The sequence below is a fragment of the Lactuca virosa genome, chromosome 6, assembly GCF_052849685.1.
Source record: "Lactuca virosa cultivar CGN04683 chromosome 6, Lactuca_virosa_CGN04683_v6, whole genome shotgun sequence".
Taxonomy (NCBI): Eukaryota; Viridiplantae; Streptophyta; class Magnoliopsida; order Asterales; family Asteraceae; genus Lactuca; species Lactuca virosa.
In genome coordinates this window covers 31,412,157-31,425,828 of record NC_136431.1, presented here as the reverse complement: position 1 = coordinate 31,425,828, position 13,672 = coordinate 31,412,157, and the positions used below count along the sequence as shown (strand labels likewise).

The 13,672-nt window shown below is 29.6% G+C and overlaps 1 protein-coding gene across 2 annotated transcripts; it reads right to left on the bottom strand.

Moving 5' to 3' along the window:
- Positions 1-780: 780 nt before the first annotated feature.
- Positions 781-11,988, bottom strand: LOC145119905 (rop guanine nucleotide exchange factor 14-like). 2 transcript variants are annotated; one of them, XM_079055672.1, is made up of 9 exons: positions 11,618-11,988; positions 9,251-9,436; positions 3,934-4,332; positions 2,505-2,659; positions 2,333-2,407; positions 1,990-2,247; positions 1,463-1,816; positions 1,197-1,365; positions 945-1,122 (listed from the first exon to the last, which is right to left on the bottom strand). In XM_079055672.1, exons 2-9 carry the CDS (start codon positions 9,333-9,335, stop codon positions 1,085-1,087), a joined length of 1,533 nt encoding a protein of 510 aa, XP_078911798.1. In that variant the 5' UTR covers positions 9,336-9,436; positions 11,618-11,988; the 3' UTR covers positions 945-1,084. The 2 variants fall into 2 exon arrangements, with proteins under 2 accessions (XP_078911797.1, XP_078911798.1); XM_079055671.1 differs by having other exon boundaries at positions 781-1,365; positions 11,618-11,986.
- Between the last annotated feature and the right edge of the window lie 1,684 nt (positions 11,989-13,672).

The following is a 13,672-nucleotide window of genomic DNA, read 5'->3' as shown; positions in this document are numbered from 1 at the left end:
AAAGACCAACTAAACCTAACTTATTCCAGTTATTCAGTGGCCCACTAACCCATAACCAAAAGTCCGACTTGATCCATCAAGATTATCCAACACAGGACTCGTGAATATCAATCCCTAAAGCCACAAATGCTTAAATTTAGACAAGTTTACAGAAACAGTCCCTATCTTTTAAACAAAAGTACATATCGCTTATTAAAAAATACTTAACTTTTATAGACAAGTTTAGTCCCTGTGTTTTAAACAAAATGGCATATCCGCCACTATGGACAAGATCCCTAACTAGTGCACCCTACGGACAAGATTCTTAGATCCACCACTGATTACAGTAAGTGAAAACAATGCATACTTTTATAGGCGAGCTTTGTTCTTATTTTTTACTATATCCCCACATTCTTATTGTAGTATATAATACTTGGTTAATGATAATGTGGTTTAAGACGAGCTTAATGGAACTTAAGTTGTTAAACTTCATCATCATTTCTTGTAACCACTCGTTGTCATATGTCCATGTTGTGTTTTGCTTTTGAAATATTTCCTTGACTAGGATCTATTGTGGATTTAAGTTCCATGACCATTTTTATTCTTTTATTTTAAATGCATGTATCCAATCTGAAATATGATTTGAATTTTGAAGCTATTTCTTATTCATTTTAAGGCATAAAATGAATAAATTTGCTCAATTGTCGTTGTAAATCTTCCATACACAGGTTAACTATGTTTCTACATAAGTCTAAGAGTATATATGGTTAAATGCTTATTTTCTTAATTTATGCAACAAAATTTTAGACAAAATGGGGTTAATTTTATTTATGCAATAATGCTTCACTTTTCTATTCATTTCATTGGTACAGAGACAAGATCGAGGTTCTTGATTCTTACAAAGTACAAGTCTGTACTTCAGTATTAAATAAAAGCATATACATGGCATAATTTACAAAACTGATATTATTACGGTGACATTTTGGGGGGTGTAAAACAAGCCTCTTTTCCCAAACAACATCGTGGGCTTGGAATAGGTGTTGCTGCAACATAATTTGTATTTGATTGATCATCACTTAATAACGATGATGCATATGAAGCTTTTTCAGCTTTTAACAAACTGAATTTCCCCTGTGGCTCTATCTGTATGTTGTTAATATTATCCATCAGTGTCGGTGTGTGCCTTGCACTTATACTGTAAACATTTCCAGAAATACCTGACACATTTTTTATCCCTGGAACTGGAAGGGTATTTGTTGCAATTAATAGCGAATTGGGATCGATCAATACATCTTGTTGAGCAATGTCTCCGATTCTAGTCAGTATGTTGAATGCCAAGTTTCCAAGAACACGAGAATATGCTTCCAAAATCGCATGTCCAATATCCTGTATCAGTTTCACGAGACACAAATTTTATTTTAGTCTAATCGACAACTTGTCCTAAAAGTAAAAGGGGAGTTAATTAATTAATCACTTTGCTCACCTTGCCATATTGGATTTTCATGACATCAAGAAATGTTTGAGGAAGGTTGGGGTATCTGATTCTGATTTGCTGCAAAAGAACTTCAGCTCGGTTTATCAAGAACTCCATCTTATCAAGCTCCATTGATGGATCCTTTAAGGACCATGATGTTCTTGCTCTTGCTGGTGATTTTGATGCACTGGTTTGTTCCATGATTTTTTCTTTCCAGGCATATATCGCTGTTTCTAGTCTATTAATAGTCTCAAGAGCAGCCTGTTCAGATTTTAAGTTTAGCAAGTTCAGCATCCCGATGGCTGAAGAAGAGATTGTATTCAGTGTTTTATAAAGATCATCACCAAGACTCGCCTTTCCAGACTGCAACATATGTAAATCAACACACAAAGCGATTAGGATTTACGACACATGCATTTAGGCTGCATTTATTACGCTGTCATAGTCACAGTCACAGTCAGTGGGACAAGCAGCCCAGTCCCACAATTACAGTCACAGGCACAGGCACAAACACAGTGTTGTTATGTTTTTGTTACCTTGGGAAGTGCGTCTCCAATGATTTTTGGAATAGGCATTTCGATTAAGATGGTTTCATTTATAGATTTGGCAGCTTTGAAAATTTGGTGGACTAATTTCGCCTGATTGAGAAGCTTCTTCCTTTCACCATCAGAGAGCCCATTTACGGGTACTTGTGGGACAGGAAGCCACCCTCTGTTGTTCCTTTTGTCTGCTTGGAGATGGACACCTCCTTCCTCATACCAAAACTCTGAATGTTTCATTGAGTCTAAAGTTTCCTGTCATATATTTTCAATTCAATGATGGATTGAGATTATGTCATTTGAATTTAATCATGTAATGGAAGAGAGCACGAGGACATACAAGAAGCATGGAGTCTAACTTCCGTAGTGCTGGGAGATTCATGTGAATGTCCCCACGAGCTTTTGGTCTCATTATCTGCTTTGATTCAATGTCAAATGGAATACGTACAAAACCTGTTAGAGTTTTTTAAAGTGAAAGTTGAAAATTTTACTATTAATTAAGGAATGCATGCCTCTAGAGTCCGGCCATTGGCACCATATTGCTTAGCGGGAACCAACTCAACCATATAGTTAGTAGGTGCAAGCAACCACTCCATTTCTCTTCTCCACTTGCTCTTTCTCTCATCTCCCAATGCCTCTAGTTTCCATAGCTCCCCAAATACACTTCCTGTCATTTCAATCACCCATTGTTAATTGGTTGCTATTTTCTTTTAAGGAAAAAGTTGAATTTCACCAGCCAAATGTATTTTTGGTACACCAAGCATCCTTAAAACAATTTTTTGTGTTATTTATACTATTATCACCTGCTATTTTCGACGCTTATAATACTTATATGGCGTTCCAAAATGATCGCTGAACTTTTGTTTATATACCAATGTCACTTTTGTTTTTATAACATAAGTTCTTGCGCTTTTTATTTATTATTAACAATAAATACACAAAAAATAACTATTTTTTTTTTCTTTTTATACTTTTTTGACCTTTTAAAAATAATTGAAATTAACCCCTCAATAGGAGATCCAAAAACTCCAAATACCGGAAAATCGAAATCACAAATGCAAATCTAAAATCCAAAGACCAACGAAAAACCGATCAATTTTTTGTTTTTGGATGAAGAAACATCTCTGATTTGATTTGCCTTTCGATATTTGCTTTGTTTACTGAACGTATGTGTGTAAAACAGTATAAAAAGCATTAAAAATTATATTTATTAATAATAAATAAATAATATAAAAGCACAAAAATAATAGTATAAAAGATAACTTTTACAGCACCTTAGGCGTACAAATAAAAGTTTATTGACCATTTTGGAACGCTATATCAAGGGCGTAGCTAACATATGAGAAGATAGGTCCTAAAATTTGAATTTCATTTATAATATATAAAAATTAAGAACTACCTTAAAAAAAAATAGAAGACCTACTTGAGTTTGTTTTTTTTTTAAATGTCTTAAAAAAATCATTTTAAAAGGGGCAAAAAATAAGTTATATGGGGGCATTTGTGCTATTAAATATAATATATAGTTTTTATAAAACAATAAGGTATCAATGCATTAATAATCAACTAATTTTTCATTAAATCGTTCGGTTTTTTCAATTATACGGTTTTTTTTAAATTTTAATTGGTGGTGACTGATCGGTTTTTTCAGTTATATTTCTTTAAATCGTACACGACCCGACCCGACCCGACCCCTCACAAGTGTTGTTGATTTTTTTATCGGCTTCACTTAGTTTGGGAACCACGTGATATTTTGTTCTAGATTCGCCACTGCGCTATATACGTATTAAAACCATTGACCTATAAGACCGATCATAACAAAAAGAGGAAAGTTTTCGTGTTGACATTCAAAATTTTCCTTTTTTTTTTTATTAAAATCTTTCGCTAATTCCTTAGAGGTTGCCTGATTTGTAGTTTAGTGTTATAAGAGAGCGAACAATGTACCAGCGAGTTTTGTTATGGAATTGGACAGAGCCAAAGCGGAGGAATGACCCTTTCGCCCTCCGGTAGTATCTTCACCCAACAAGAGCTTTGCGAATTTTTCTTTCATTATTTCCACATCAGAGATTTGTGGTTTTGTTGACACTTTTTCTTTTTTGACACTTTCTGAGTACTCCCATTCGTCTGGTTGTTGTTCATGTTCATGTTCATCCCTTTTCATGATTGTCCACTGAGAAGAAAAGGATCCTCCTGAAGCATTGTTGCTAGAAGAACAACTTGAATCATCTTCTTCATCAAGAGAGTCAATAGTTGGACATTCATCTCCTCTACTTGCAACACTTTCATCCTCGCATGAATTAGCATTAAGAATGCAGCTTTCAAGTCCATTGTATGTCATAATTCCTGAAAGATTTTAATTGAACTCAAATTTACATAAAAATGTTTGAAAGTTGTTGTTATGGTTAATTTTGGGAAGGGCATCGACTATGAATTATGGTTTTAGTGTAACGAAATTTATTTAATTAAGTCTTAGAGTTTGATGTAGAACATGGGGATTCTACAAGATAAGAGTATATTAGAAGAGGGTAGTTGACACAAGTGATACTGTTACTAACTATCAAATAATGCAGATTCTTCAGTGACAACAAGCACATGCTGCAAGTGTTGTAGCTGCATTTAAAAACTGTCTCTAGTTTTCATATAGAACGCAGTATAGGATTTTTTGTTTTTTTATGTAAGGAAATAAATGGCAAAGTTGCAATTTAGGCAAAATACCACTAGAGTCGTGACATAAAAAATAATTCCTCACATGAAGATAGATGGATAGATGACAATTTTTTTGACACTTATTACATTTTTGTGGGCCCTCATAAATGAATTTATATACATAAATAAATGTACAACTTTTGGGTCGACCTTGAGTACCACTACTTATGTACAACTTTGTTATTATTCAGTTCCTTTATTTTCTTTTTCCCATTTTCCATTTTATAGATCATCTTCTTCTTCTTCTTCTTCTTCTTCTTCTTCTTCTTCTTCTTCTTCTTCTTCTTCTTCTTCTTCTTCTTCTTCTCTTTTGGTTCTAGTATTATTTTCCCCTTTTTTATGGTTATCCACAGTTTCAAAAGGTATATTTAAAGTTTAATCACCTTTATAAGTCAATTTCGTTATATTTGGGCTAAGATAGAAACAAATCTACAAAAATATTTTTTAGGGTAGCTATTATTATATTTTTGCAATTGTAATACTAAAATATGGTACCTTTTTACTATAAAAAAGCAAAATTTCAGACTACCAAGTACCAAGTCAAGTCAACCGTTATTTGATGCAACAAGAAGGGTTGTAACTTGTATCCTAGGACAACCACATAACACATTATGCGCATTGTATTATATTTATAGAGTGATTAATGTTTTTTTTTTTGATATAATTTGAATGAATTATATTTTGCTTTTAAAAAAATTAATAGAAAAGGAAAAGTGAAATTATGAAAGGTAACATGGAGAGAATCAGAAACCGGAGATGATCCAACTAGAAACTAAGCATTTTTTTATGACTTTTCAAAAGCTAGAAAATGACTATTGTGTCCCCACCACCACCACTTAGGTATCTTGTAGTGATTTCTTTTCTGGGTGTGGGTGTAGTACAACTAGTTACATAAATAAAAAGTCAAAAAATTTAAGGACCACTATCTCCATGTCGGTCGATAAATAAATATTTGGTAAACAATAGCCATGCAATTTTCATGGCTATTCACCATCACTTTCGTATTCGAATTTCTTAAGCTTTTTCATCCCGACTACTACCGCAATATTTGGTATGTGTAAGTTAATATATTTTTTGAGATTATTTGAATTTGGTGTTTAATAAAATTATGAAAATAGCTTATTGTAGATTATATACTAATTTATAAGTTATTTGTAATAAATTATTGACAAGCTAACTTATAAACAAAAATTTAGCTTTTTAGTTAGTGTGACAAACACAACTAATTTTTCGGGATAGGTTGTAAAGCAAAACTTATGACCAATGTTTTTCAAATGTTTTTGACCTTGATTTAAAAAAGAAATAATTATCTTTTAATATATATAAGAAAAGTTGTTATTATTATTATTATTATTATTATTTTAATTTTAGAAATTATGAAGTAACCTAAAAGTCACACAATCATTTTCCTCCTAAAATAGGCAAAATGTACGTTTATATTTTAAATACAACTAGACGAATGCCCGCGCGTTGCGCAGAAACACCTATATAGTTGAAGTTTTTAAAAATATATGTTTTTTTAATATAGCAATAACATTGTTGTTAAATTTGATATAACAATTCGTAATTTCGTATACTAAATTGATATAATATATTGATTATGTTGAATTATATGATAATATATAAATCTATTATAACTGCATAATGTCAATCGTTTGAATGACTTCTATCCGGGAGTTACACATGAATAAAATTAAATATAATATATGGTTTAATGTTATTTATAGTTGTTGTTATTGTTAATTAATTTTTTAAAATTTATTTGCTTAATGTTTTAATTTCTATCATTATAATTATTTAAAACATCAAACATTATTTTTTGATTTTAAAGGTAACAATATAATCATTTATATAGAGTTATTTTTAACTATTGTTATTTTAAGTTATTTTAAGCTACTTATTTGAAAACTTTTAACGATTATAAAAATATCTTTAGGAAATATTTTAGTTAAATTGATATTACAATTTAGTTTTGCATTTATAACTACAATTTATCACTTTTACCTACTTACAAAATATTCTTTGGTTTTTTAAGTGAAACTGAAAATTATATTTAAGTTGACAATGTAATGTTATATTTAAATTAACAAGTTAAGTATTTTGTCCAATTTGTTCAAAAGTTGTAGTTTTAAACTGATAATGGTTTATATAAAACAACATATTAAATCTAATAAATTAAGTATAATATGTTAAAAGTTAAAGACATAACTTTATAAGTAGAAGTAAAAATATTATTTTAAAATTGAAATATAGTATATTTATGATTATACTTTAGGTTTGATATGTTTTTAACCTTATTAACCAACTTATAATCATTATTAGAAAGACACTACAATTAATCATTTTTAACTATTTACAAAATATTTTTTGGGTTGTTTAAGTTAAACTAAATTTTATATTTAAGTTGACCCTGTAATGTTATATTCAAATTAATAATTTTAGTATTTTATACAAATTGTTCCAAAATTGTATCTTTAAAATGATAATAGTTTACAACCAATAATATATTAAAACTAATAAATTAAGTATAATATATTAAAAGTTAAAAAATATAACTTTATAAGTAGAAGTAAATATAATATTTTAATATTGAAATTTAGTTTATATATGATTACACTTTAGGCTTGATATTTATTTAACTTTATTAACCAACTTATAATTATTATTAGAAAGAAATTGAAAAGTCATGGGAGTTTCAAATGAATGTGGCGAAAAGAAAAATGTTTCATTTATAATATAGTATGATATGATATGATATGATTGGATTATATTTAAATACAAAAATGCAATAGATGACAATTTTTTTTTGGAAGTGATTTGTACACAACAATTTTTTTCTATACATAACAATTTATGTTTTATGGAATTGTACAATACAACACTTTAATAAATAAATTATTATGTATGGAAAATTTCTGTTATGTACGAATCAGTTTTTTTTTTTACTTCTAGTCACTTGGAGTGAGTTTTCAACCGCTATCATAAAAGAAAAGTGTGCGATTTTCATTTACAAATTTCAAATATTTCTAGAAAGCATTTTGAAAATAATTGGTGGCACAAACAATAATGGACGACGTATGGGATTTCACAAAACATATTAGTTGTTGCTTTCAACAATGTTTGATAGTAGTTAAGTGGGTAGAAGAATCAACATCCACACACTATTTACAAAGAAGACAATGCAAGACAACATACCGCTAGTCTCTAGACACTAGTTGACACTTGAATCACGGCAATTATTTCCAAATTCACAACAATTTTTGAATTTATAAACATAAGTTTTCACTAATAGAGTTTGATTTTTATAAAAAATTAAATATTATTCTATATTTTCTTCCTAATCATCCTCCTATTCATGTAAGATTATAGCATGTAGATACCACTAATTCTGTTTTCTTAATCATCTCTCTTGATTTTGACACTTATCTTAATCTAATAAGTATGATGATAAAAAGAAAAAAAATGTATGAAGATATTTAATTTCTCAATTTTTATTAGTATATAAAAGACTAGATAGGATTATATACCATGTATATACATGAAATCCAAAAGTAAACAAATTAATATCATAAAAAAAGGTTTTTACTTGTTAAAATAACATAAACAAATTTCGCCTTTGAATCATACATATATTATTATCTAGAGGGTGTTTGAAATTTTATTTTGAACTTTAAAAGAGTTTTTAGGCAAATTACTTATTGACTTATAATGGTGAGAAAATATATTTTTTTTAAAAGTGTTTGGATTAACTTTTATGATGAGAAAAGTCAATAAGTCGATAAGTTGTTTTTTAAAAACTATTTATCTTAACTTATACATGTTTTAAAGAGTATTTGTTTTTACAATCTAAAAAGTTATAAAGAGTTTTGAAAAATTAAAAATCTTAACTTATTGAAATATATCTTTTGAAGAATCGATGAGAATGCATTTTAAAAGTCTTTTTCATATTATCAAACATTTTTTTGACTTATTGACTTTTCAAAAAGACAATAAGTCAATAAATTGTTTTTAAATGAAATACCAAACACCCTCCTAGTCTATACACTTTAACTGGCTGGGATCGATGCCATATTCCACATAAACGATATAGGGTTTTTTATTCTTTTTTTGGATTAAGGATTGATTTTTTTTTTCAGTTATTGTTTTTTTTTTTTTAAAAAAACAACTTTAAGTTTTTTTCGGTAATTAATTGAAAATGTTAGATTTTATAGAATTCAAAGTTTTGTATATTTTCTGTTTTGAAAAAAATAACAAATTCTCTCTGGTTAAATTTGAAAAGAAGAAAAAAAATTCTAGCAGTTAAAAACCTAAAAAACACTGTAACATTGGATAACAACTAACAAAAAGATCTGAATCCCAATAAAGCCCAATTGGTTCAAGTTCAACTCATCAAAAATACTACTTATTAAAATTTTGAAAAATATAAACCAAAACCAGTGAGTTCTATCAATTAGATGCAAAGAAATTAAGTGGCATATGAATTTTCTTGATTATGAATTCGTAACCAAATGTGTGTGTGCATGAAAGAAAAGAAAAAAGAAAAAAGAAAATATACCGTTTGGTGTTTGATCAAAATCGATGCTATTGCTGATTTCTCTGGTCCACGTACAACAAGCGAGTCTTCTCCTCAATAACACCATCTTCAATGGACTATTATCTATATTTAAATTTAATGTATGTGGCCTCGAAGCTTTTCAGATGCTATTTTCGGCGGGGACTACAAAAACTAGGAACCAAGGTCCTGTATCACAACAATAACCCATTAAAAATAATAATAATAAAGTTTTGATTCTCATAGGTATTTTCATTCCTCATTGTCGACTTATTTTGGATTTGCATAAACAAGAACAAAATTTCAACATTAATAATATAAAATGATTGTATTAGCGATACAAAGACATAACCAGAAATCTATTTCAACAAATTAATACTAAAAGAAATCTATCTCAACAAATTAATACTAGAAGAACAAAATTTCAATATTTAATGATATAAAAGATTTAAGTGTAACTAAACATATTACATACCATAAGAATTGAATGGCAACTAGATAAAATCACGATTGTTTACATTTGGTTACGTAGCAAATGTATAAAAAAGATTGTGATTGAACATTATTTATGATTTTTAACAATGGAACATCAAAAATTATTTTGCAGGTGGTCACAGTTGGAACATTAATGTGGCCTATCATTTCAAATCAAAAGGTCCATGGGTATAAAATGTTCTAGTGACGTGTAGCGAACAAATTATAACATGATTTTATTTCTTCATATTCTTCTCGTTGCATAGATATAATATCCTAATAAACAAGACTTTTATAAAATTACATATTCCACGAAATTTGTTTTTATTCTAGATGAAAAAAATGATCGAATTATTTACACAGTTGGACTTCATGAGGTGCTTTGAATGTACTTGCCAATTCCCTAACTTTTAAGGGTTATCAACCTTAAAATGACATTGACATTGTAACAAACTAAGAAAGAAAACATTACCAAATGCCAATGGTGTATTTAATTAAAATAATTACAGACAAAAAATGACAAATAACTGATAACAGAGGTTAGCTAAATGTCAATTTAGAAAATGACACATACCAAAAATGTATCTACACGAATCTCCTTCATAAAAATCAAAATAACCGAGGACTCGTTGGGTGCTATGTTTTAAAAAGTATAAAATCACCTTTGATCTTCTTCTGGTTTTATACAATCTTTTTTTTTTTTTTTTTTTTTTTTTTTTTTTTTGTCGAAGAAAAAACTAACGTTTGGTTTTTTTATTTATTTATTTAAGGTAAAGAACTTTCTTAGGTGGTTATCTTAAATTAGAAAATGATAAAAGTTTGTCACCTTTATATGCGGTTACCTTTTTCACTAAATTTTATATATGTTATAAATAAGATATATATTTTTTTGGTAATCATTTGTCTTTAACGGTGTAGACATAATAGAAGTTCTATATGTCGATTTTTTCCTCTTATTTATTAATATCGAAATAGTTCGATGATGTGCTTTAATTTTATTATTTATCATTTAAAATATACTATAAATAAATAAAAATAGCGTTCATTGTTAAATACTTAAATATAAGCTTTATAATAAATTTAATAAAATAATATATTTGTGATGTTAGAAACCAGACGTGTCCACATAGAAATTCAGATATCTGTTTATAATGTAAGAATTAATATGATAATAATCATTTCGTCGTATTGTCTCCATCACAAGGGAAGATCAATTTTCGTTTTCTGAGAGTACAAACTTTATAGTTTCATAAGTGAAGTTGGCATTTAATTTTATTTATTTATTTATTTGGTGTTCTTTATTGTTATTTTTCTATAAGATAAACATATTTATTAATGCTGATCCTTCTTTACATAATTACACAATGACTCTCTCATAAAAGTAAGAATAACGTTTTTTATGATGATCCTAGTTACCACATATTATATAAAATAGAAATATCTAGTTTCACAAAGTACAAAAAGTAATGGTAAAACCTAAATTTAGTATATACAAAAAATATATATCATGTAGTATGATGCATAGTAGGCATAAATAATAAAATTCATCCCCGATCAACCAACCAATATTCTGAAAATAACTTTTGCTTAAATATTATTCAAATTTTAAAGTTATATATATTGTTTAATATATATAATATAACTTAAGCGATAAATAGATGTTAATTTCTTTAAGTTTTTATAATCACATAGGAACAGCTAAGATAATTTTGAAAAAAGAAAAAGAAATGTTTTAGTTTTAGTAATTACACGCAAAATTGAAGATCGCATTGCTGATTGCACTCATCAAAGAGATTACCAAAATTTCAGAATTGTGCATTTCAAATCTGATCGGATTTCGAATCAATCGTTCACAGGAAAGAGAACAGATTTAGCAATAAAGGGAGAGGAATATACCTTCTGGATCAGAGCATTTGATTGATTAATCTCTTCTTCATGAGTTATATGACTGCAACGAGACATGCATCGAATTGCCATCGCCATTAATGAAGAATCTAAAGCGAGAAAGAAGGAAGAAGGTCAAATTGGTAGGTAAACTGCTGCAATGCTCATTTAATTGGAATCCACCATCTCTGAGTGATGCTGTACTGTGTGTGTCAGTGTGTGTGTAAGAGCAAATGCAACGGTAAAGAAGAAAGAGAGAAATTTCGTTTTATTTTATAATGATGGGGAGTATGGGATCAAGTGGAGCAGTAGTTGGTTTGTTCCCTCTCCAATTTAGATATGTGGTGGATAGTCCGAGTAACAAAACCAGTAATACGGGTGGCAATCACATTGGTTCTGATGTCTCGGGTTGGGCAGTTAGAAAACATGGCCCAGATACAATATGTATGATTAGATTTTTCATATAGTTCAACACTAATTGTATTTATTAAATGCGTACATAATTCGCCTAATCCGTTTTATACGGGTTTACGAGTCATAATCATGCTCACATGTTATAATCGTGTTGTGGTTTCTGTCAATAAAGATTCACATGTGAATTTTTTGACTGATTCGTTGGAAGGAAAATCAACGTTTAGACTAACCAACATTTTAGTTTTTGGATGAACATGAGAGAAACACGCATCTGTAGATCTAACAGGAGTTTTCCCCTCTTGTGGGCTTGGGGAGTGGGGTTTTCACTATGAGGCGGTCTGCTTTAAAAATTGTCTAATGCAAAACGGCTAAATATGAGAAAATGTGCATGAAAAATCAACATGCATTTATATCTTTCGCGTTTGATACTTTTGGTTTCTTGCGTCAGATGATGTGAAGCTCCTTAATAGAGTCTAACAGATCATGCATGGTATTGTTGTGACCCCTACATCTATAAATGTGATTTTCAAAAGAATTAATTTGACCTTCCAAAAAAGATTAGCAACGTAACTTATTGTTCGTTTACCCTCTATGCCTATCGGATTCATAGGACACCATTGTATAAGAAATTATATACATCACTTTCATTCATTTTTATTTTTTTAACATATTTCATACTATTTATAAAATTATTTGCCTTAGTTTAACCAATAAAGCTTATATTCATAAGAAAAATTATTGGTAGAAGATCTTATATTAAAGAACATTCAAACATAATTACTATCAAATTTGAAAATGGCGATTTTCACCATGGTTAGAGACAACATCAGGTCTTGAGAAAAATCAGGGGGAAATTAGACTCAAAATGTAAACTTTGAGTTTATAGATCCTGAATTTGACTCTCGATGATTTTTCTAGATTTTTTTTAAGACAGTGGTTGAATAGACATTTTCCTACAATTCCTAGCTTTGAGTTTTTGGGGTTAATTGACATCTTAACCCATTAATCCATAATCAAAACAGAAAAATGAGTTGAGGAATATGTTCTTACCTCCTAGAACTTCAGATGACACAAAGTAACAAGATGAAGAGAAGAAGTCAATCGCTATACCACCAAATCCTTAAAAAAGTGCAACTCTTCTTCACTTGAATCACACTAGACTAATAGGAAATGAAAACTCACAAGAACACACTCCAAATAGATGATGTTGGCTGCAAATAGGGTTACAAACCCGTATTATAGGGTTAACGTCGCTTAAATACCCCATAACTTCCATAATTGGCCCTCAAAGTATCACAAAATGACACCTAGACCTATATACACGATCAAGGTTCATGTTATTACACTTTAGCCCTCAAAAGTTAACTTTAAACCAATTAAAATGTTAGTTTAAAAATAAAATTTGACATAACACCAACATCGATGATGGATAAAAATTTGGGTCGTTACACATATCCCCGACCTGAAACTACAACTCTGAACGGCGTCGGCCCACATAGCTCTTCTACCGACTTTGTGCCGTCAACAATATTTGTGCGACCTGCTGAATAAGTTGGGCCGTATTGAGCACCACCTCTGTGCTCCCCATTACTCTCTGACCAACCTCCCCCCCCCCCCCCAACAAACCGAGGTCCGACACTTCCTCCCGCAAAG

Coding starts and splice junctions, on each gene's coding strand:
- LOC145119905 (XM_079055671.1), bottom strand. CDS start 9,335: ATGGTGTTATTGAGGAGAAGACTCGCTTGTTGTACGTGGACCAGAGAA. Junction 2,408..2,504: donor CCAATGGCCGGACTCTAGAG/GCATGCATTCCT, acceptor GAATCAAAGCAG/ATAATGAGACCAAAAGCTCG. Junction 1,366..1,462: donor TGAAAATCCAATATGGCAAG/GTGAGCAAAGTG, acceptor AAACTGATACAG/GATATTGGACATGCGATTTT.